General features: G+C 39.4%; 1 protein-coding gene across 2 annotated transcripts in view; it reads right to left on the bottom strand.

The window, feature by feature from the left end:
* Positions 1–1,715: 1,715 nt before the first annotated feature.
* hipk3b (homeodomain interacting protein kinase 3b) overlaps positions 1,716–23,976 on the bottom strand; it is an 85,654-nt gene continuing 63,393 nt past the window's right edge. Inside the window, exons 4-17 of one of the 2 annotated variants that reach the window (XM_061880622.1) lie at positions 18,195–18,314; positions 16,794–16,880; positions 13,484–13,668; positions 13,246–13,399; positions 11,896–12,019; positions 10,821–10,942; positions 10,574–10,698; positions 10,096–10,263; positions 8,407–8,736; positions 8,182–8,328; positions 7,847–8,094; positions 7,621–7,672; positions 6,727–6,863; positions 1,716–3,528 (exon numbers count right to left, since the gene is read on the bottom strand). In XM_061880622.1, coding sequence (XP_061736606.1) covers positions 3,023–3,528; positions 6,727–6,863; positions 7,621–7,672; positions 7,847–8,094; positions 8,182–8,328; positions 8,407–8,736; positions 10,096–10,263; positions 10,574–10,698; positions 10,821–10,942; positions 11,896–12,019; positions 13,246–13,399; positions 13,484–13,668; positions 16,794–16,880; positions 18,195–18,314 — 2,505 coding nt within the window. In that variant the 3' untranslated portion in view covers positions 1,716–3,022. The remainder of the gene's footprint in view (positions 3,529–6,726; positions 6,864–7,620; positions 7,673–7,846; positions 8,095–8,181; positions 8,329–8,406; positions 8,737–10,095; positions 10,264–10,573; positions 10,699–10,820; positions 10,943–11,895; positions 12,020–13,245; positions 13,400–13,483; positions 13,669–16,793; positions 16,881–18,194; positions 18,315–23,976) is intronic. The other variant, XM_061880628.1, reaches the window with a different exon arrangement.

Here is a 23,976-nt window from a genome sequence, read left to right as displayed (position 1 = left end):
GGTTGTCCCTCAAGACTCCACGGTACATGGCTCCATCCATCTTCCCACTGATGCGGTGTAGTAGCCCTGTGCCCTTGGCAGGGAAACACCCCCAAAACATAATGCTTCCACCTCCATGCTTGATGGTGGGCAGAGTGTTCTTTGGGTCATAAGCAGCATTTTTCTTTCTCCACACACGACGTTTAGAGCTTAGGCCAAATAGTTTAATTTTGGTCTCGTTTGACCATAGAACCTTCTCCCAATCACTTTGTGCATCTTTGAGGTGATCATTGGCATACTTTAGGCGGGCCTCCACATGTGCCTTCTTAAGCAGGGGTACCTTTCGGGCACTGCAGGATTTTAACCCATTCCGTCGCAAAGTGTTGCCAACTGTTTTCCTGGTGACTGTGGTCCCAGCTGCCTTGAGGTCATTCACTAACTCCTGCTGAGTGGTTGCAGGACAATTTCTCACAGTTCTCATGATCATTGCAACCCCATGAGGTGAAATCTTCTGTGAAGCACCAGATCGAGGTCTGTTGATGGTCATGTTATACTTTTTAAATTTTCTAACAATTGCACCAATGGTTGTTACTTTGATTCCCAGCATCTTGCTAATGTTTTTGTGGCCCATTCCAGATTTGTGCAGGTCAACAATCCTGTCTCTGAAGTCCTGAGAGAGTTCTTTTGTCTTACCCATGTTGGAGAGCTTGGAATCTGTCTGAGTCTCTGATCAGGTGTCTTTTATACTGGTGATTAGTTAGAACAGGTGTCTTCAATTCAGTCTTCAATTCCCAAGTTGATTGGGAGTGTCTAACTGCTCTGTGAAAGCCAGAAATCCTAATGCACACTAGGGGATCAAATACTTTTTTCCCTCAATGAAATACAAATCAATTAAAATATATTCCTTAAAGTTATTTTCTGGATTTTCTTTTTGATATTCTATCTCACCATGTTTAAATACATCTACCATTAAAAGTATAGAATGATCATGTTTTTATTAGTGGGCCAACCAACAAAATCAGCAAGGGATCAAATACTTTTTACTCTCACTGTATATATATATATATATATATATATATATATATATATATTTTTTATATATATATATATATATATATATTTATATATATATATATATATACATATATATATATACATATATATATACATATATATATATACACATATATATATATACATATATATATATATATATACATATATATATATAAACACACACACACACACACACACACATATATATGCAGTCAATCAGCTACCCCCGCAACCCTGAAAGGGACATTAGGTAGAAAAAGTATATATATATATATATATATATATATATATATAAACACACACATATAAATATGTACTCACATAATATAGATATATTATATATCCTCCCTGATGGAATGTTCAAAATAAGCAGTTGACACAGAGAAGCCTTGAGCCATGAAAAAATGTGAAGGGAAAAAGTTAGCTTTGTCACACATGCATAAATGAGAGCATTGCACACAATTAACTCACACCCTATCAAGCATTGGTACTAAATACTCTATATTATACGTCCATATAAGTGTGTATATCGAATACTGCATGGTTTGCTCAGGTTTAGAAAAAACTCCCTACTGTGAATGAATTTGCATCTTTTTTTCCTTACCTAGTCAAAGCCATGCCCACACACGTTTAAACATCATAAAAACAATATGAGAAATGAGGATATGAAAACAGGCGGGGAAGGGAAAGGCGACTATTTAGATTGTATTGCAGTTTTGTCAAACAGTACAAATACTGTTAGTAATACGAGCTTCACTAAATAGAAAGTGATTATCAAAGATGAAGCAATACTCAGTACTTGCACATACTACACAAGTTCATTCAGACAGTGTGGGGGTGGGGGGGACAAACAAAAGCGGTTACTTATCCTCTCCTTAATAGAAACAGCAAGCATTCAAAACAGCAAAGCATGCTGTTGTTCTTGCGCGAACAGAAAAGTAACTCACTACACACCGAAATATACACCGACTTCGAAATATAAGCACCGCTATTCGCGATACATCACATTCATGCACGCTATGCATATTTATGTAAGTGTGTATATATATACATACATATATATATATATATATACACTGTATATATGCACACTATGCACACACATATATATATATATACACATATATATATATATATATATATATATATATATATATATATATATATATATGTATATATATGTATATAGACACACACACTCACACATAAAGATGCATCGAGCGACTGGAATTTCAAGTGCTGCAGTCCAGTACATTAATATTCATGTCTATAGCCATATATATAAGTAGTAACATTAACAATATGTAAGGCACTATGGCTGGGGGACAGTTATACAATGCAGCGAGTCTTGTGACACTAACGATTAAGAGCGACGTCTACGCATCGTTCAACTTACACCTTTGCTCATGCAAGACTACATGCAGCGTGAGGAACGACCTTATTTAAAATCGCTTTGTTGACTTTTGACATTGCGAACATCGAAAGACACTGAAAAAAGTACAAATACTCCAAACGCGGTACGACATACACCGTAGACAGACAACATGTGCATCTGGCAATCTAGAGCTAAAGACTGGGATGGCTTTACAAATGTGGATGTGTCTTGCACATGTCAGAAGGCAATATAGAAAAATAGCTGGGATCGAGGGTGCAACGTCAAACTATTCAACACCGCCCCAATTATTTTACCTGTTTTGAGGAGTATTCGTAGAAGATCCAATGCAAAGGTATATAAATGTGCAAAACACATTAAGTGTGAGTTTAACTACTCATTCATTCCATCATTCATACATTATTTTCTTCCGATTGTTTGCCCAAACCATCTTCAACATTATAACTCTTTCTTGTGTTTTTTTTAAAGCTTAAAGTTCAATTACACCCAAGTTGACATGATTCAAAAAATAGCTTGCTATCTCTGTGGCTGTGCCATGGTTTTTTAAAATTAAAAACCATGTTTGTGACTTAAGACAGAATCCGCCCGGCACACTTAGCCCTCGGGTAGTGAGAGGAGTACCTGGGCACCCATGCTCAGATATAGGGGTATTGGTTTATTTTGGTGGGGCTGAGTGGGAAACTGGCGTAGGCAGGTGAGGCAAGGTAAGAATGCGGGGGGAAGAGGGGCTTGAATTGGCCTTGTGGATGCAAGGTAGGGGAGGGTAAAAGTCGGGGGTTGATGCCCAATGTGACCTGATGCACGATGCCCGTTGGGATGCTGTAGGCGGGCTGAAGAACAGGACGCGAGGCACCTGGGGAAGTCAGGAGGTGGGCCATGTGGGGCGCCGTGACCAGAGGACCAGACGGGGGATAGGACAACAAGGTGGGTTGCGAGTGCGGGTGTCCCCCAAGGTGGGGGAGGGGGCCTGCAGAGTGGTTTGGACTGCTGTGGGACAGGGTGAACGCCGGCCCGTGTATTGTAGGGGGGATGAAGGCCTGCGGTCTTCGGTGGGCAAAGTTGCCATTCCATTCTTGGTGGCAGGAAGTGAAATGTTGGACCTGGGGAAGAGGCAAATCAGTTTTCAAAAACATACTGTTTTTGTCAGTGTGTGCCACTAGAGGGTACTGTAGACAGTCAAATAGAAAACTAAGTTATAGAAAGAAATGTATAACACACAATGTGCTCACCCGTTGACATTATCTAAAAAGAGGACCTATGATTATTTTAATCTATATTTAAAACACTTAAGGCGGCTGTTTGCAACATTTACATAGATGCCTAGAGGGCGCCAACTTTCCAATGTACAAACCCTGTTTCCATATAAGTTGGGAAATTGTGTTAGATGTAAATCCTTTTCAACCCATATTCAGATGAATGCACTACAAAGACAAGATATTTGATGTTCAAACTCATAAACTTTTTTTTTTCGAATAGTAATTAACTTAGAATTTCGTGGCTGCAACACGTGCCAAAGTAGTTGGGAAAGGGCATGTTCACCACTGTGTTACATCACCCGTTCTTTTAACAACACTTAATAAATGTTTGGAAACTGAGGAAACTAATTGTTAAAGCTTTGAAAGTGGAATTAATTCGCATTCTTGTTTTATTTAGAGCTTTAGTCGTTCAACAGTCCGGGGTCTCCGCTGTCGTATTTTATGCTTCATAATGCGCCACATGATTTTCGATGGGAGACAGGTCTGGACTGAAGGCGGGCGAGGAAAGTACCCGCACTCTTTTTTTACAAAGCCACGCTGTTGTAACACGTGCTGAATGTGGTTTGGCATTGTCTTGCTGAAATAAGCAGGGGCATCCATGAAAAAGACGGCGCTTAGATGGCAGCATATGTTGTTCCAAAACCTGTATGTACCTTTCAAAATTAATGGTCCCTTGACAGATATGTAAGTTACCATGCCTTGGGCACTAATGCACCCCCATACCATCACAGATGCTGGCTTTTGAAGTTTGCGTCGATAACAGTCTGGATGGTTCGCTTCCCCTTTGGTCCGGATGACACGATGTTGAATATTTCCGAAAACAATTTGAAATGTGGACTCGTCAGACCACAGAACACTTTTCCACTTTGCATCAGTCCATCTTAGATGATCTCGGGCCCGGAGAAGCCGGCGGCATTTCTGGATGTTGTTGATAAATGGCTTTCGCCTTGCATAGTAGAACTTTAACTTACACTTACAGATGTAGCGACAAACTGTATTTAGTGACAATGGTTTTCTGAAGTGTTCCTGAGCCCATGTGGTGAAATCCTTTAGAGATTGACGTCGGTTTTTGATACAGTGTTGTCTGAAGGATCGAAGGTCAAGGTCATTCAATGTTGGTTTCCGGTCAGCCAGGCCGCTTATGTGGAGTGATTTCTTCAGATTTTCTGAACCTTTTGATGATATTGTGGACTGTTGATGTTGAAATTCCTAAATTTCTTCCAATTGCACTTTGAGAAACGTTGTTCTTAAACTGTTTGACTATTGGTCTCACACAGTTGAGGACAAAGGGGTGTACCTCGCCCCATCCATTCTTGTGAAAGACTGAGCATTTTTTGGGAAGATGTTTTTATACCCAATCATGGCACTCACCTGTTCCCAATTAGCCTGCAGACCTGTGGGATGCTCCAAATAAGTGTTTGATGAGCATTCCTCAACTTTATGAGTATTTATTGCCACCTTTCCCAACTTCTTTGTCACTAGTTGCTGGCATCAAATTCTAAAGTTAATGATTATTTGCAAAAAAAAAAAGTTTATCAGTTTGAACATCAAATATGTTGTCTTTGTAGCATATTCAACTGAATATGGGTTGATAATGGTTTGCAAATCATTGTATCCCGTTTATATGTACATCTAACACAATTTCCCAACTAATATGGAAATGGGGTATTTACATCTAACACAATTTCCCAACTCATATGGAAATGGAGTTTGTATTTTACACAATATATCCCGTCCTTTTACAGCTTCCCATACGTAATGACATAATTGCGTACGTTTGTAACACATGCACGCGCATTAATAAGTTTTGTTAGCTAATAATATCACTTAGAATAGCTAGCATTAGCTATCATTGAATGTACCGTATTTTTCGGACTATAAGTCGCGTTGTTTTTTATAGTTTGGCCGGGGGTGAGACTTAGCCAAACTATAAAAAAAAAATAATTAAAAAAATAATTTTTTTGGGGTTTGGCCGGGTCTCACCCCCCGCTGGACTGTGGAGAAGACTGCGACTTATAGTCCGAAAAATATGGTATGTACTATCATAACAACAACATTACTTCAAATTGTTAGTTGCTTCACTTAGACTGCTTTTGCATGTATGCACGTATGTGTTGATGAGACCGGGTGAGTGACCGCCGTTAACGGCAATAATTTTATTCAGGCCAGTAAAAAATTTATTTAATAAACTTTGTAATTGTGAAAAAAACAGATTATTGCCAAACAAAAGTGTTACGTTAAACCACCGATAGAAAAATAAGGTAGCCGGTGGTGTTCTTGTTATATTTTTTGCTTTCACATATGTTACTGTGACAAAGTTGCAAACAGATCCTTTAAGTGTGTGGTCTGTAATACATATTGGATATGCTTTGGTGCTAATTTTCCAGTCTACAGTCACTGTTTTTTGAGTCTGTCTGAAAGTCGTTTTATTGTAGAGGCGATCCCCAACGGAAATTTTAAGCCACATCCCATCCTGTCAAAAAGTATCATTATGTATCTTTTGAAAATGCATACTTTTGATACATTTTCCACACACAAAAATAAACTTCATAAACATTATATAGATTCACCCGGTCACAACAGTTATACCTGCACTTTCCAATCGATTCAGAGTACGTAAAAACAATTGCTTTTAGCAGAATTTCTGTCAATGCATGTTGCACATTATTATAAATGAAACTAGTATTTTTTTGGGTTCCCTTATAGCCTTTCCCTGAGGCCAAGGGCTTGATTGAATGTCCTAATCAGTACATTCACCGAGATGTAACGTCACAACATAGGCAGAACCCAAATAAAAAACCCGCGAGCACAGGTATCCAAAACTGCATGCAAGCTCATGCCAAAATGCATGACCCACATGATGTGATGCATTATTTAACACAAGTATCCTAAAATGTAACAATGCTTATGAATGAGAAAAGACAACATTTATCATAGGTCCCCTTTAACTCATATGTTTACTCAGGGAAATCTCTATAGGAGCCAACAATATGTTTTAAAGCATGTGTGATTGTGTAAAAGCATGTGGCTGCAAGTTCTCACCTGTCCAAAACCAATGGGCTGTTGTTGGTGCTGGAATGAAGGAGTGAGCTTCTGTGAACGGTTGAGTAGAGGAGTGGAGTGTTGATGATGACGCCCAGATGCACCTCGCCCTTTGGACTGGAACAAAGACTCCAAGACTGCGAAAACAAAGAGAGAAGATGAAGAAGACATTAATTTCTTGCATAGATCTCATTTCCAACTACAACTTAAAGCAAAGGCATGTCATTGCTGAATGCAGATGACATGAAACAACAATTGTGGCAGGAAGTGCAGGCTATTTCAAAACTAAGATCAGCTTCAAATCTTTAAAACGTGGCAGCATCTGTTCTCTGAATGTGATCCAGAATGATTATAAATAGACATGTTTGGGGGATCAGAAGGCTGGTAACTAAGCTTTAATAGAGCTTATAGTGAGGCCAGATCATCAGCTATAAATATAGACGCTAGCCCTAGAATAGAAAGCTGTGCCCTTTTACTGTATGTGGGGCTGCAGTTGCTGGTTTGAGGTGAAATATGCCTTTGACATGAAAGGTGATAGGCCAGTATGATAATCTGTCAAGGACACACGGAGTATGTGTGCTAAACGTTTGAAAAATTAGATATTGTTGTCCATTGGCCACAGCTGTTATAAACCCTACTCATGGCGTTTGCACCCCCGAATGAAATATGTATACATTTATGTGTTGATGACAGCCAGAAGAGATTTTCTGGTAGACATCCATTTATTGAATATTTAATCCAAGGCTAGTCACAAGTGCCATGTGTAGCTTTATGAAGTTCACACCCACACAGATATGAAGGCTAACACAGTCAGTTTGGCAACTTTGGTCATAAAATAAAATATCCCTTCCACAGATGGGAATAGATCAAATCAGTCAGGTCACCCATAATCACCTGGGAGAACCTCTGCGGCCGACTAAGACGGCGTAATCCGAGGCCATGTGATCTGTGGAGTAGACAGCAGCAGTGGTGACTAAATTTTGAGCAAACATAACCGGGCAGTCTTCTGTGTGGGTACCAACACCAAAACGTGCGAAAAATAAGTCACCCATTTTGTGAAAATGAATAATTTTAAAACACTTCGGAATGTTAAAGGATTACTACATGTGTGCAACTTTACCTGTGTTGCCAGGTGTTTCACTAACACCAGTGTTGTTGTTGTTCTGCAGCCTCATGGGAGGTACTGCGGCCGTACGCACAGGTGGCTTGCTGGGCTCAGTTTCCAGGGCGACGCATGCAACATGAGGCTTGCAGTTCTGATTGCTGTTTGCGATGTAACGGCGCTGTGGGAAGGGACTATTATTGCCGTTGGAGGCGGGCGAGATATCCACTGTGTCGCAACCACTCTCCTGTTCATCATCAGACATGCTGTACAAAAGAAGGGAATGAGGGAGAAAAACATCACTGACAAAAATTAGAAACTTGTTTTATTGTAATTGTCTGCGTTCCTCTTACCTGTTTGGATGTTTGCATGGGGACGTGCTGGACTGTACTGAGGCTGAAGAGCTGGTGCTAAGCGTGCTGTCAGGGCTGCTGAGAGAACAGACTCTCTCCATACTAACAGTGCTCTGACAGGCCTTACAATCTGCACTTCCTTTACATCTGCGAGTGTACAAATAAGCATTTTAAAAATGACATGGATCTTTTTTTTGTTGAGGGAACTTTGTGGTTTTTACTTACTCGCCCAACGAATGCCTTTCTGCGCCCTCCTCTTCATCGCTGCTGATGCTGATGACGCTGACAGACGGGCTTGTTAACTCAGAGATCACCATGGCGTGCCGCTGCTCTTGCGAAACAGAATGCTCATGGCAGTCTGGCTCCACTTTGCAGCAGTTGTTCTTTTCCTCTTCCCCTTCCTGCACTGTGTCTTGCTCCTGTACAACAGCATGCCCCTCTTCCGGGCACCTGGCTTCCTCGTCTGCTTCTTCCACATTCTTTGCTGTATCAGCCATCTTTGGGGACTGGCATGGTAGATTTTGGATGTTTGTGTTTTGGAAAAAGTTGCTGCCCCTATGACAAGATCCAAGATGTCACAACGTGCCATGAAATACAATGCACAGGCAAGGAATTCTTGGTTGGGCACACCCCAAAAATGTAATGACCAGTCCAAGAGTTGGATCAAAAATGCTTTATTGTGACAACAACACTGTCACAAAGTAGTCATTTAACAATACAGTGGTACTTTAACTAAAACATTAGTTGAAGTCTATTGTGAACTTTTATACAATATCTATATGATACATCACATATTTTACATGTTTACAACAGGTCCAAAGGAGTATGAACAAGCAAGGCTTATCTCAACCTACCCCTTTTCCACTTCACAGCAATTATTAAAACAGATGTTCACTACCTGTTCTCACTTTGTTCACAACTTACATCAATGTGTTCTAAATACACTAGTTTTTTCATAAATAGTTAAATCAGTTATGATTCACTTAATTAGATGGGTAACATCTAATTTTCAAAAGGTTCATGTTGTTTATCATAGTTATTCTTCCGTGTACTTTGTAAACACTTGTTTATTAAGTGTTTTCAGGTAAGCGCTGTCTTTTAGTCAGTTATTATGCTTTAAGTTACCAGTAAAAATTTGAGTTCCAAGCATCCCGCCATTAACTGGCGTGCCAAATGTCACAGTGAACCCCATATAATCCACCCAAAACATATAATCTTACTCGCTAGTATTAGTTTACGGCTAGCGATTAACAAAACTTTGTTGAATAAAGTGAGTGTGAGTGAGTGAGAAAAAGAAGCATTTGACAATAATCCTAATTAAATGTTTTCAATCAAAATAATGATGGGGCGTGTCGCCACCTTGGTAGAAGCAATTGGAGTGTATCACTGCTAGTCTGCAACATACTGAGGCAGAATATGTCAAACACAGGCCAATGTTAAAAAATTACCAACATGGTGGACATTTATCCATGAAAATATGGAAAAGCTGCTGATGGTATGCTTGACTGGAAAGCAGCTGTCCACCCTTCAAGGTAAATATATTATTAAATTACTTCATAAAACTACTGTAGTACATTAATTATATTGCAGTGTTTCTCAACCATAGGGCCCCATTGTTGGGCAGCAGCCAACTATATCTGTTTGTCAGCTGTGGTCCACATGGGCCGAAGTGGCACTCAGTTGTAAAACACTTTTTCCACCACTTGAGGCAGTAATGCCAATAATGACAAGGACTACCCCATTCAAAGTAAAAAAAAAAAAAAGGTTAGAAACCAAAAATCTATTTTTAATTTCAAATCCATTATTTTGGTTTGCAAATATTTATTTTTTTTACAACTACATAAAAAGACACTTCTCTTTATAGATCTGATTTTACTTGAATAAGGAACCCTGAATAAAACAGAGAGGACATACCTGTTTGTACAAGGCTTTGCTCTTTTGTTGGCAGCTGGCTGCGGCCACACCACATGTGCAATGCCTATGTTTATTGGTTGGTGGGCGGGCATGGTCATTTGGTTGGTTAAGAATGGCTGAGGGTGGGCAATCATGGAGCTGTAATGGTTACCATGGGGACGCACATTCCTGCATCAAGAAAACAGAACATTTAAACCAAAAGCATTTAACAACATTACTGAAAAAATGGTCTCAGTCCAAAAGGACACATCTATGACTCACCAATCATTAATATTCAAGGGAGACAGTTTTCTCTCTTTATGTGTGTGTGTGTGTGTGTGTGTGTGTGTGTGTGCGTGCGTGTTATTTTGCAGTGCAAGCAATCACACACACTTAAAGTAAAAATATACTTACTTAAATATGATACTATCCAATAGTATTAATCTAAAATGAACATCATGCCAAAGTATGACAAACACAGTATCTCCAATTTGCTTACCCCCAGTCCCCCACTCTCGGTGGCCCCGCTACTGTGTCAGAAGCCAATGTGGTTGGCGGTGGGGGCACTGATGTCACCTGCTGCCAAGTGGGCACCAAAATCTGCTGTGCTCGGTTTGACCAGGCCTTTTTAAGTACAGAGAAAACAAAAAAGCCATGCTTAAATCATCAAAGATTTATTTAATTCACATGCCGTCCACATTACAGTCTTTCTGTGTCGCTCATTATTGTTGTTAAACATACAGTACCTGTGTGATAACTCCTGGTCTGATTTGGATAGGCTGGATCGGGGGCGCTTGAGTGACCAGAGGAACAGATGCCTCCATTCGAACAGAGTAGCCAGCGGGTTTCACAGTGTTGGTAGGTATCCCTGCAAGAATGAAATAAAGAGTACTTGAACGAAAGACATTTACTGACCTAATCCTTCTTTCCATTAATTAACTGCAGCTCCCCAGTGCTATGGAGCTCACTATTACAACTGTGTGTGGATTCCAAAGTCGAACTTTGCATAAGCACAAACCTAATTGCATGTACGCAAAAAAATGCATGTATCAACTTGTACGTAATTTAGAACATTGTTAAATACATGTGTTGCTATGTGTTTGTAGTGCATGTGTCTTTTAATGTGAGTATAATCTTTATTTTGTGGTGAAACTATCCTGTGTCTAAAAAACTTTGCATGAGTTGGATTTTATTTATTTTTTCTTTACTTGATAGGGACATAGCACAATACATAAATTGCACAGCTATTACATTTTCATCTGCTGTCCCCAGGCTGAAGCCGCAGGTTAAAAACACATTTACCAATAAAATGTAAAATACAGATGTAAAAACACCGCAACAATAACAGAGCACCAGCAGAAAGATGGATTAAACAACAGTATAATAAATATAGACATTCATATTTTCTCTTTATTATTATAAAGACTGCGTACAAATACACAAACTTTTCTGCAAATATTTTTTCTATAACTAAAAATGCAGTGAAAGTTACTTATGCACATGTCTCCCCTGCGGACACAACTTTTTTTTCTCAGCAACCTTTATAAATGAGGCCCCTGGACACTAAGACCACTGTGCTTGGCTGTCGCCAAACTACATTTATCTTGGTGCTCACCTGTATTACCAGCTATTGGATAATAATAATAAACTGTACGTTAACTACTCAAAAATATATCCAAATTTAATTCATACAGTAATGTTCCCTCAGAAAATAAACTGTAATATAATTATTTGCTGAAATTTGAGGTGTATACTCAATTTTTTGATATATGACCAGCAAAACAATTTGGAGTGATTAAGTGTAAAATGTAGACATCATACCTTGAATGTTTGAGGGACATAAGATGAGAGCCTGCTGAAACGACTCATTGCCTCCAAACTGTCCACTTCCTGTTTGCAATGGTATCCCGGGGTGAATCACTGAGGGGGCAGATGGCGCTAATGCCTGAGGAATAACACAAACACACCTTATGAAATGTTCAGTAACAGCTTCTGCTGCAAATTCTTGTCTAATAAGTACATATAAGATTAGAAGTTTTATTTTTTAAATGCTGTACAATAAAAGGGAGACTATAAGTTTGTGTGCCTGTCAAGCATGTGCCTCTGTCTCACTACTCGCATTTGTAAGTAGTGAGAACTGAGCATACATTGTTCTGCAACAGCTTCAGCCTAAAGGCCAGGCTTCAAGGACATAATTGTCAACATTAAGCTAGATTGTCAGGTTAAAATATTGAGCTTTCTTGGAAAATCTGAATGAAAAACCTCATTTGCTTTTTAGCGCAGTGCATGTGACTTAAAATGCTTGTTTCAGGTCTTATAGAAGCTAAACATCAGAATCACCTTATATTCAAAATGTAAATGTCAACCTTCCCAAGTGCTATCATTTCATGACCCCTATTTTCATGCTTAATAACATCACAAATTTGAAGGCTGGGAACAGTATTTAGAGACGTTTTGCATCATAAAGCTACGCTGCCAGAAAAAGGGTCAGCTCCCGGTTTCTCCTCGGCAACAACGCAGATTTGCACCGTTGCCATGACCTCAGCAACATGACGTGATTATGTTGCCATGACAGCAGAGCTACAATGCCGTAAGATGGCAAAGTCTGCATTTATGAATGCAGTAAGACCAAAGATTTAGTTTTTTAATGTGGAGACAGGTTGTTGAATGCATTATCTTGGACTGAACTTTGGTTATGTCTCCTGAAGCTTAGGGTAGCAAAATACACTATATGTTCTTAACAATGTGTGCATAGAACTTCACATTTCACGGTACAATTTTAATGTGGAAATCAAGACAAGTTATAAAAAGCCTATTACGTTGGAATTTATGCTGATTTTCTGGAAAATAATAGTAAGCTTGATATTTCTAGTAGGATTTAATTGCATAAAAGGCTGTCCCACTGCGTACCATCCAATTGTTTGATAGTTTTTTCAGCAAAACAATTAGGTAATATAGAGTTAAATTAACAATTATCTAACTTTGTAATGACATTGAATGAGGCAAGAAATACAAACAAGGCAAAAAATACACTGATTAACTATTTGGCTGATGCTGGGATCTTGAGTTGCATACATACACAAAAATTCAGTGAGACTGCGACCTGTTTTCAATGCATCCTCGTTGTTCCCCCTGTGCAATACCATGAAAAGTAATGACGTAACCGCTTACTTGAGGGTGGACAACAGTCATTTTGTTAAAGGGGTGGTTGACTGTGGCAGCGGCAGACCCAGGTCTGACGAAGGGCCCCTTGCTTCTATTAGCTGTCTCATACGTGTTGGGACGGGTAGAGCAAACATCCATGATGTGGAAACATGACTTCACACTGCAGGCAAATAGATGAGGCAGGTCAAAATAACGCCACCAGTACAAAATGTCGCTACGTCTGCTGAAGTATGGTTGCACTCACTGGTTGCTATGAGGGAAGTCGAGCAGGTGCTGCATTGTCACAAAGGGGTGACTGAGAGCTTCAGCAGGGGCAATCCTCTCCTCTGCATCGATCAGCAACATTTTCTTCAGCAGGCCCACAAACTCCCGGCGGTCTGCCTTCTCTGCGAGCAAGTCGCTGCCTTCCAGATTCAGCACCAAATTCACCTTGAAGATAAATATTATAATATAATACTTAAAGGCGTACTGAAATGAGATTTTCTTATTTAAACGGGGATAGCAGGTCCATTCTATGTGTCATACTTGATCATTTTGCGATATTGCCATATTTTTGCTGAAAGGATTTAGTAAAGAACACCGACGGTAAAGTTTGCAACTTTTGTTCGCTAATAAAAAAGCCTTGCCTGTACCGGAAGTAGCAGACGATGTGCGCGTGACGTCACGGGTTGTAGGGCTCCTCACATCCTCACATTTTTTATAATCATAGCCACCAGCAGCAAGAGCGATTCAGACCGAGAAAGCGAAGATTTCCCCATTAATTTGAGCGAGGATGAAAGATTCGTGGATAAGGAAAGTTAGAGTAAAGCACTAGAAAAAAAAAATTAATAAAAAAAAAAAAAAAGGGGCCGCAGTGGGAGCAATTCAGATGTTATTAGACACATTTACTAGGATAATTCTGGAAAATCCCTTATCTGCTTATTGTGTTACTAGTGTTTTAGTGAGGTTATAAAGTCATACCTGAAAGTCGGATGGCTGCGGTCACCGCCAGTGTCTCTGAGGGAAGCCATATGGAGGAGCCAAGAAAGTCACAACTGCCTTTTTGACAGCTGCTACAGGAGGACGCAAACTCCGCTCAAGTCTCCCGTAGGAGCCGACTTAATATCACAATGTTCTCATCTAAAAACTTGCTGGTTGACATGTGGTAAAGAAACATGTTCCCTTTCCGCTCTGTTCCATATTAAAGCTTCACAACAAACAAAGAAATACCGGCTGTGTTTTTGTTGCTAAAGGCAGCTGCAATCCACCGCTTTCCACCAACAGCATCTTCTTTATAGTCTCCATTATTAATTGAACAAATTGCAAAAGATTCAGCAACACAGATGTCTAAAATACTGTGTAATTATGCGATGAAAAGAGACGACTTTTAGCCGTGTGTGGTGCTGGGCTAAAATGTTCGCTCCAACCAATAACGTCAAAAGCCCGCGTCAACATAAGTGTCATCATTCTGCGACGTTTTCAACAGGATACCTCGCGGGAAATTTTAAATTGCAATTTAGTAAACTAAACCGGCCATATTGGCATGTGTTGCAATGTTAAGATTTCATCATTGATATATAAACTATCAGACTGTGTGGTCGGTAGTAGTGGGTTTCAGTAGGCCTTTAAAATCAACTACAAACCCCGTTTCCATATGAGTTGGGAAATTGTGTTAGATGTAAATATAAACGGAATGCAATGATTTGCAAATTCTTTTCAACCCATATTCAATTGAATGCACTACAAAGACAAGATATTTGATGTTCAAACTCATAAACTTGTTTTTTTTTTTTACAAATAAGAATTAACTTAGAATTCCATGGCTGCAACATGTGCCAAAGTAGTTGTGAGAGGGCATGTTCACCACTGTGTTACATCACCCTTTCTTTTAACAACACTCAATAAACGTTTGGGAAGTTAGGAAACTAATTGTTGAAGCTTTGAAAATGGAATTCTTTTCCATTCTTGTTTTATGTAGAGCTTCAGTCGTTCAACAGTCAGGGGTCTCCGCTGTCGTATTTTACGCTTCATAATGCCCCACGCATTTTCGATAGGAGACAGGTCTAGACTACAGGCGGGCCAGGAAAGTACCCGCACTCATTTTTTTACGAAGCCACGCTGTTGTAACACGTGCTGAATGTGGCTTGGCATTGCCTTGCTGAAATAAGCAGGGGCGACCATGAAAAAGATGGTGCTTAGATGGCAGCATGTGTTGCTCCAAAACCTGTAGGTACCTTTCAGCATTAATGGTGCCTTCAAAGATGTGTAAGTTACACATGTCTTGGGCACTAATGCACCCCCATACCATCACAGATGCTGGCTTTTGAAGTTTGCGTCAATAACAGTCTGGATGGTTTGCTTGCCCTTTGGTCCGGATGACACAATGTCAAATATTTCCCCAAAAAATTTGAAATGTGGACTCGTCAGACCACAGAACACTTTTCCACTTTGCATCAGTCCATCTTAGATGATCTCGGGCCCAGAGAAGCTCGCAGCGTTTTGTGGATGTTGTTGATAAATGGATTTCGCTTTGCATAGTAGAGCTTTAACTTGCACTTACAGATGTAGCGACAAACTGTATTTAGTGACAGTTGTTTTCCGAAGTTTTCCTGAGCCCATGTGGTGAAATCCTTTACGGATTGATGTCCGTTTTTGATACAGTACCGTCCGAGGGATCGAAGGTCACGGTCATTCAATGTTGGTTTACGGCCATGGAGTGATTTCTCCAGATTCTCTGAACCTTTTAATGATATTCTGGACCGTAGATATTGAAATCCCTAAATTTCTTGCAATTGCACTTTGAGAAACATTGTTCTTAAACTGTTTGACTATTGGTCTCAAGCAGTTGTGGACGAAGGAGTGTACCTCGCCCCATCCTTTCTTGTGAAAGACTGAGCATTTTTTGGAAAGCTGTTTTATACCCAATCATGGCACTCACCTGTTCCCAATTAGCTTGCACACCTGTGGGTTGTTTCAAATAAGTATTTGATGAGCATTCCTAAAATTTATCAGTATTTACTGCCACCTTTCCCAACTTCTTTGTGGCGTGTTGTTGGCATCAAATTCTAAAGTTAATGATTATTTGCAAAAAAAAACGTTTATCAGTTTGAACATCAAATATGTTGTTTTTGTAGCATATTCAACTGAATATGGGTTGAAAATGATTTGCAAATCATTGTATTCCGTTTATATTTACATCTAACACAATTTCCCAACTCATATGGAAACGGGGTTTGTACTTTTTCATAAACACAACCCAACGGTATGCTTCAGCAATGTTAATATTTTTGTAATGCCATATAATAGTATGATAGTATTTCAAGAGAATAAACAATTAGCAAAGAAAAGAACAGACTTTGCTTAAAATTTGTGATTTTGTGGGAGTTTCCTGTCTTCTCTGTAAAGGATTAATACAATCTAATGGCTTTTTTTTATTGAATGGCCAACAGTGGGGAATTTCACATTACAAAGAATCTTCTCTCTTCTTATTAACAAGAAATGTATTCATCGAGAGTAAAGAACCACATGAACTTCCTTGAAACGTAGATCTGGGAAGTAAGAAGAGTGGAACTTACATGCACTATGTCATCCAAACAGCTGAAGATGTACTTCCTTGCCTCCTTTGATTTCATTCCCGTCTCGGCCTCATGCTCATCTGTAGACTGTGGAGACATCAGAGATTGAGTTTAGCAAAGACTGCCCTGCTCTTGGTAGAATTGTTTGAGTCACTTAAGAGTTAAGCTATTTTTATGGACTCAAAACAGGGGCACAATCCTTGTGCGTGAAAACCATACCTTGTGTGCACATGTGGACTCACTTTGTGCGCACCTGCGATATCATTTTACGCGCTTGACGTCTTTTTGCCTGCGCTCGGCCTCTGTTTGCGCTTGCGGTGTCATTTCTCTTTCTCTCTCTGATGTTCCACTCTGTTGGCACTTAAGGGCGGGAATTGATAAGACGGCCAAGCAACTTCCCTCCATTCTAATTGGTCACTTGAAACACCGACTGTTTTCTGGTCAAAGACAATCCAGGGGATCTGTGACTGTTGAACTATGTGCCTTCTGAAGAAGAGTAGTCTTCAGACTCTTTAGTTTACACTAGCGGGCTCAAACGTTTTTCACCAATTAGCACCTTAGAAAAAACTTGCCTCTCCAAGTACCACCATAATGACCAACATTAAAACACTGTAGCGTAGTAGGCGTAAGTGTTCATTAAACAATAAGACCGAGGTTTTATTTAAGAAGTATATTTAATATTTTTGGCCATTGTAACATTACTCACCGTTTGAAAAGTAATACTGTGTTTGAATATAGGAAGATATAACACTGTACTATAATAAAGTGATTATTTGGTGTACCACTAGATGGATAGTGTGTACCACAGTTTGAGAATCACTGGACTAGAACACAAATGTATTTTGCTTTTAGGATTCTAAAGATAAAAAAAGCACTTGTTAGATGCGGCTAATAAGAGCTTATGTTATGGTAAATGGGTTGTACTTGTATAGCGCTTTTCTACCTTCAAAGCGCTTTGACACTACTTCCACATTCACCCATTCACACACACATTCACACACTGATGGAGGGAGCTGCCATGCAAGGCGCTAACCAGCACCCATCAGGAGCAAGGATGAAGTGTCTTGCTCAAGGACACAACAGACATGACAAGGTTGGTACTAGGTGGGGATTGAACCAGGGACCCTCGGGTTGCGCACGGCCAATCTAGTCACAGACCAGAACTTTTTTTGTGGGCGCATTGATATCAGCGCACATAGCAACGCACTTCCTACTTCTGTCAAACAATGTGTTCCTGCTTCGGGCGACAAACATGTGTGCAAAAAATTAATTAGCATGTGCTTAGAGAGGCCACACGCACGCAAAGTGTGGTTTTTAAGTGTGAGGATTTTGGCACTGCTTTGAGACCTATGTTTTAATGTTTGGCCAAAAACATGTGTGAGGTGTGTTGAAGCTTCTTACCTTTAATCTCCAAGATGCAAAAGGTGAGTCAGACTCTTTGCAAAAGAAGCGTGTTGTCTTTGTCCCTGCATTCAATAACTGCTCTCCGGGAAAACCTTGCGTCTGAGAAATGTAGCGAATCTAGACAGAGGGACACATAAATCGGATTTTATAAATAGACATTACATTCAAACAAAGACACTGTCTTTGCGGTCATTAAAAAGGTCAAATTCTGTGACATCATTGTGTAGAGTCCCAGACAGTCTTAATCACTGTGCGAAATGTCCACATAGCAGGCACGGCATCAGACCTTGAAAACTGCACTTCTAGAGGAACTGTTAAACCCAAATATCCCTGTGTTGATGTTTGACTGGTGTTAGGGTCTTTGCATGTTAACTGTGATAACAAAGTCCCTCTGCGCTCAATGCCAGATGCCTTGCTCAGTAATGATGGCCCTTCAGCGGTGTGTGTCACACACAGGTTTATGAGAAGAGGCCAGTCAGAAGCCCGGTTGACGTCAATCACACCCGAGTGTTAAGGACAACAAGCATTAGAGATGCAGCACAGAGCCACATACTTGTGAGAGATGTGACACACGTCAAGTCAAAGCAACACCAGTATAGCCGTTAATATGACAAAATCCTGTTATGTCACACTGCTTGTGTACGTCAGTATGGCTGAAATTAAATGTAACATTGCAACAAGCTCATCTCTGGGGGATTATGCTTCTAAAAAATCGAAAAACAGCAGAGTGGAAGTGGTTTTCAAAATGACAATGATATGGGAGGGAGAAAGGCCTTGTTGTAATTTTCCATGGCGGAAACAACAAGGTATCAAATAAACTTTTGAGAAAGTGGAACAAGGACAAAAAGTATCTGTTGAAAAGCATCCAAAAGCAGGATGCCAATATCTTAAATGTACAAAGACTTTGTCAAGAGTTACATAAGTGCAGTATTGAGCCAGCAGTATCAGGCCACCCTGTGTTACTACCTATGGGCATATACGTATAACAAAAACAACACATAAATCAACCTTACATTTGAGAAATAAAATTAATAGTATTATCAATTTTGACTCTGCATGAAACCATAAAACCCAAAACCAGTTAAGTTGGTATGTTGTGTAAATGGTAAATAAAAACAGAATACAATGATTTGCAAATCCTTTTCAACTTATATTCAATTGAATACACTGCGAAGACAAAATATTTAATGTTCGAACTGAGAAACTAGGGCAGCATGGTGGAAGAGAGGTTAATGCATCTGCCTCACAATACGAAGGTCCTGAGTCGTGCTGGGATCAATCCCGGGCTCAGGATCTTTCTGTGTGGAGTTTGTATGTTCTCCCTGTGACTGCGTGGGTTCCCCCCAGGTACTCCGGCTTCCTTCCACCTTCAACGACATGTACCTGGGCATAGGTAGATTGGCAACACTAAATTGGCCCTAGTGTGTGAAAGTGAGTGTGAATGTTGTTTGTCTACCGTATCTGTGTTGGCCCTGTGATGAAGTAGCGACTTGTCCAGGGTGTACCGCCCGAATGCAGCTGAGATAGGCTCTAGCGACCCCCCGCGATCCCAAAAGGGACAAGTGGTAGAAAATGGATGGATGGGTAGAACTGAGAAACTAGTTTTTTTTAAGCGAATTATCATTAACTTAGAATTTAATGGCAGCAACAGACTGATAAAAATTGGCACGGGGGCATTTTTATGGCCTTTCTTTCTACCACTCAGTAAACGTTTGGGAACTAAGGAGACCAATTTTTGAAGCTTTTCAGGTGGAATTATTTCCCATTCTTGCTTGATGTACAACTTAAGTTGTTTAACAGTCTGGGGTCTCTATGTGGTATTTTACGCTTCATATTGCGGCACACATTTTAAATGGGAGACAGGTCTAGACTACAGGCAGGCCAGTCTAGTACCCGCACTCTTTTACTATGAAACCACGCTGTTGTAACACGTGGCTTGGCATTGTCTTGCTGAAATAAGCAGGGGCATCCATGATAACGTTGCTTGGATGGCAACATATGTTGCTCCAAAACCTGTATGTACCTTTCAGCATTAATGGTGCCTTCACAGATGTGTAAGTTACCTATACTTTGGGCACGAATACACCCCCATACCATCATAGATGCTGGCTTTTAAACTTTGTGCCTATAAAAATTTGGATGGCTATTCTCCTCTTTGGCTTTGCATAGTAGAGTTTTAACTTGCACTTACAGATATAGCGACAAACTAGTTACTGACAGTGGTTTTCTGAAGTGTTTCCGAGCCCATGTGGTATTATCCTTTACACATTGTCACTTTTTGATGCAGTACTGCCTGAGGAACTTAAAGTTCATAATATCATCACATAAATGCAGTCATTTCTCCAGACTCTCTGAACCTTTTGATATTACGGACCGTAGATGGTGAAATCCCTAAAATCCTTGCAATAGCTTGTTGAGAAATTTAGAATAAGTTCTTAAACTGTTGGACAATCTGCTCACACATTTGTTCACAAAGTGGTGAGCCTCACCCCGTCCTTGTTTGTGAATGACTGAGCATTTGATGGGAGCTGCTTTTATACCCAATCATGGCACCCACCTGTTCCCCTGTGGGATGTTCCAAATACGTGTTTGATGAGCATTCCTCAACTTTGTCAGTCTTTTTTGCCACTTGTCCCAGCTTTTTTGAAACATGTTGCAGGCATCAAATTCCAAATAGGCTAATATTTAAAAAAAATAAAGTTGTCCAGTTCGAATGTTAAGTATCTTGTCTTTGCAGTCTATTCAATTGAATATAGATTGAAAAGGATTTGCAAATCATTGTATTGCGCTTTTATTTATGATTTGCACAACGTGACAGCTTCTCTAGTTTTGGGGTTTGTAAATAAACACTTCTAGTGTGCTAGCAATGTGATCTGTTATATTATTATTTTTATAGACATTGTTATTGTTGAAATAATTTATTGGTTCGAGTATTTTTGGAGTCCTAGCTTGAATGTTTGTCTGATGAGTATAAACGGAACGTATTTGTGTGTGGGTGTAACATATGTCCTTGTTGTCCAAGCAAAGTAAAGCCTTAATTAGTTTATTCTGCGGTTTTACATTATTAAAGTTAATACAAACAGAGCTAAAATGACTTCTTAAAGAAGATGCAAGTCCATTGGTTTGCAAAAAATACAATATAGTATATGCAAACCAATATCTGTTCCACAGCCTCTCTCATGCTGTGATGACACAGAAATGAAACACTGAGAAGTCATTTAAAAGTGCAATAATTACATCCCCTTCCTCTTGAGCAGCACTGTATAAACAAGAACACAATCCCAGTGTGTGAGTGGGAAAAAACATTTTTCTCAAAAGGCCTGTCTCCGCAGAGACCTAAAGATCACGAGACAGACCACCAAAAAGACTACACTAGGAATGGTCTTAACATTTTAGGAACTGAGAAAGAAATCCGTTGTGTGAAACTGACTGTTGAATAATTGTGTATTGAAGTAAAACTAAGGCAAAACAGAATGCACACTTGGCGGTTCCGAGCACAGTTGCTGTGGATTCAATCTCAACTAGCTTGTGGTCTAAAGAAGAACAACATTTATGTTAGCTACTAGGATTGGAAATCTTAGGGTTTTTCATGATACGATATTATGCACATGGCTCACAATCTATCAATCTAGATATGGCGATGCTGCTATAACCTGTGACATGTCCGTCTGTTTATGAGTTGGAAAAAAAAAAAAAAATAAAGTAAAAACTTTATAGTTTAAACTTTGCCTCAACAACAATAATAAATACAAGCCCTAGTGTGTGAATGTGAGTGTGAATGTTGTCTGTCTATCTGTGTTGGCCCTGTGATGAGGTGGCGACTTGTCCAGGGTGTACCCTGCCTTCCGCCCGATTGTAGCTGAGATAGGCGCCAGCACCCCCCGCGACCCCAAAAGGGAATAAGCGGTAGAAAATGGATGGATGGAATATTTCTCTATAACCATTGGCAGGCATATTTAACTAAATTGTTTTAGGGGCCACATTTCCACAAAACAAAAGACCTGGGGGCGGACTTCTACCTTCACTGTTGGTCTTATTTTGTATATATGGTGAACCAGCGTCCTTTACACTATATATTGATTTTCGTCTATTTATTTTGTCAGAGTTACAGGAACACCCTGCTGTTATTAAGGACATTCTGCAAAAAAGTTAGTTGATAATCATCTTTATGATAGCACTCTTGTGTTTTTTAAGAATCTTCAGCAAAAATGTGAGTCCCTCAAACATTTTTAGAACTGAATTCGCGAACCACCAGTTGAAATAAATAAAAATAGAAGACCTAAAATGGAACCCTTAATAACACTACTAGTATAAATAAAGAAGCTGAAAAAATGACTACTGACTGTATCTAAAGTAAACCTTCGTTACATAAATCACATTACGAAAAAAAATGTAACCACCAAATCGGAGAGGGCTTAAAGGGCTGGCTTGAGGAACGCCTTGGTTGTGTAAATCACAATTTTACAAGCAAGTATGTTTCAAAGCAAGGTTGAAATGTCAATGCAACAATATGTCACTGTGTGTACAGTTGTTCAAGTTCCTCTATACAACAGGATAATTTTAGTGTTTTTAGGAATCTGTTGCAGAGAAGTTTGTCTCCCAAGCTTTGAAGGGAACTTTGGGGCTAGTACATTGTCATTACGGGGCAGGATTTGGCCCGTGGGGCACCAGTTGAATAGCGCTGACCAATGGTGTATCCGTGTGTATAAAAGGGTGAAACAAAAACCAACCAAATAAATACCGTATTTTTCGGAGCATAAGTCGCTCCGCAGTATAAGTCGCACCTGCCGAAAATGCATAATAAAGAAGGAAAAAAACATATAAGTCGCACTGGATTATAAATCACATTTTTGAGGGAAATTTATTTGATAAAACCCAACAGCAAGATTAGATATTTGAAAGGCAATTTACAATAAATAAAGAATAGTGAACAACAGGCTGAATAAGTGTATGTGATGCATTAATAACCAACTGAGAACGTGCCTGGTATGTTAACGTAACATATTATGGTAAGAGTCATTCAAATAACTATAACATATAGAACATGCTATACGTTTACCAAAGAATCTGTCACGCCTAATCGCTAAATCTCATGAAATCTTATACGTCTAGTCTCTTACGTGAATGAGCTAAACAATAATATTTGATATTTTACGGTAATGTGTTAATAATTTCACAAATAAGTCGCTCCTGAGTATAAGTCGCACCCCTGGCCGAACTATGAAAAAAACTGCGACATATAGTCCAAAAAATATGGTAAATGTTATAGTTTTCTGCATAACTCAAGTACAAACCGCAATAGTGTAAAAATAGTGACACTATTTTAAACTCCGAAACATTCTGAAAATACAACACTTATCTCGCTACAAAGTCTATCAAATAAATCAAATCAACAAAGTGGAAACGTAATAAAAATGAATATTTGGTATTTAAATATAAAATTTAACAGGAAGTTTTTACCTCGACTTCAGGGTGGTGGCGTCACTGGCGAATGAGGTGGTTGGCTGAGCATGTTTTATTTGGCCCTACTAAATTTTCAGCCACTCATGCGAGGAGTGACTCAGTTACTCAACTCATTAAGGAGAAACAATATAAAAAGTTTACAGCGGCAAAAAAATTATTTGCGGTAAGAACACTTTGATAATCTTATCAGACGTTTAAATGCGATACATTGCAATAATTTGCCCCATCTACATTTTGTCACAATCATTTTAACTACTGTGTATGTTCAGTTGAATTAGAGAGTTCTGAAATGGCACAAATCATCTGGGTTGCATCG

The sequence above is a fragment of the Nerophis ophidion genome, linkage group LG02, assembly GCF_033978795.1.
Source record: "Nerophis ophidion isolate RoL-2023_Sa linkage group LG02, RoL_Noph_v1.0, whole genome shotgun sequence".
Taxonomy (NCBI): domain Eukaryota; kingdom Metazoa; phylum Chordata; class Actinopteri; order Syngnathiformes; family Syngnathidae; genus Nerophis; species Nerophis ophidion.
This window is presented reverse-complemented; position numbering and strand designations above follow the sequence as displayed.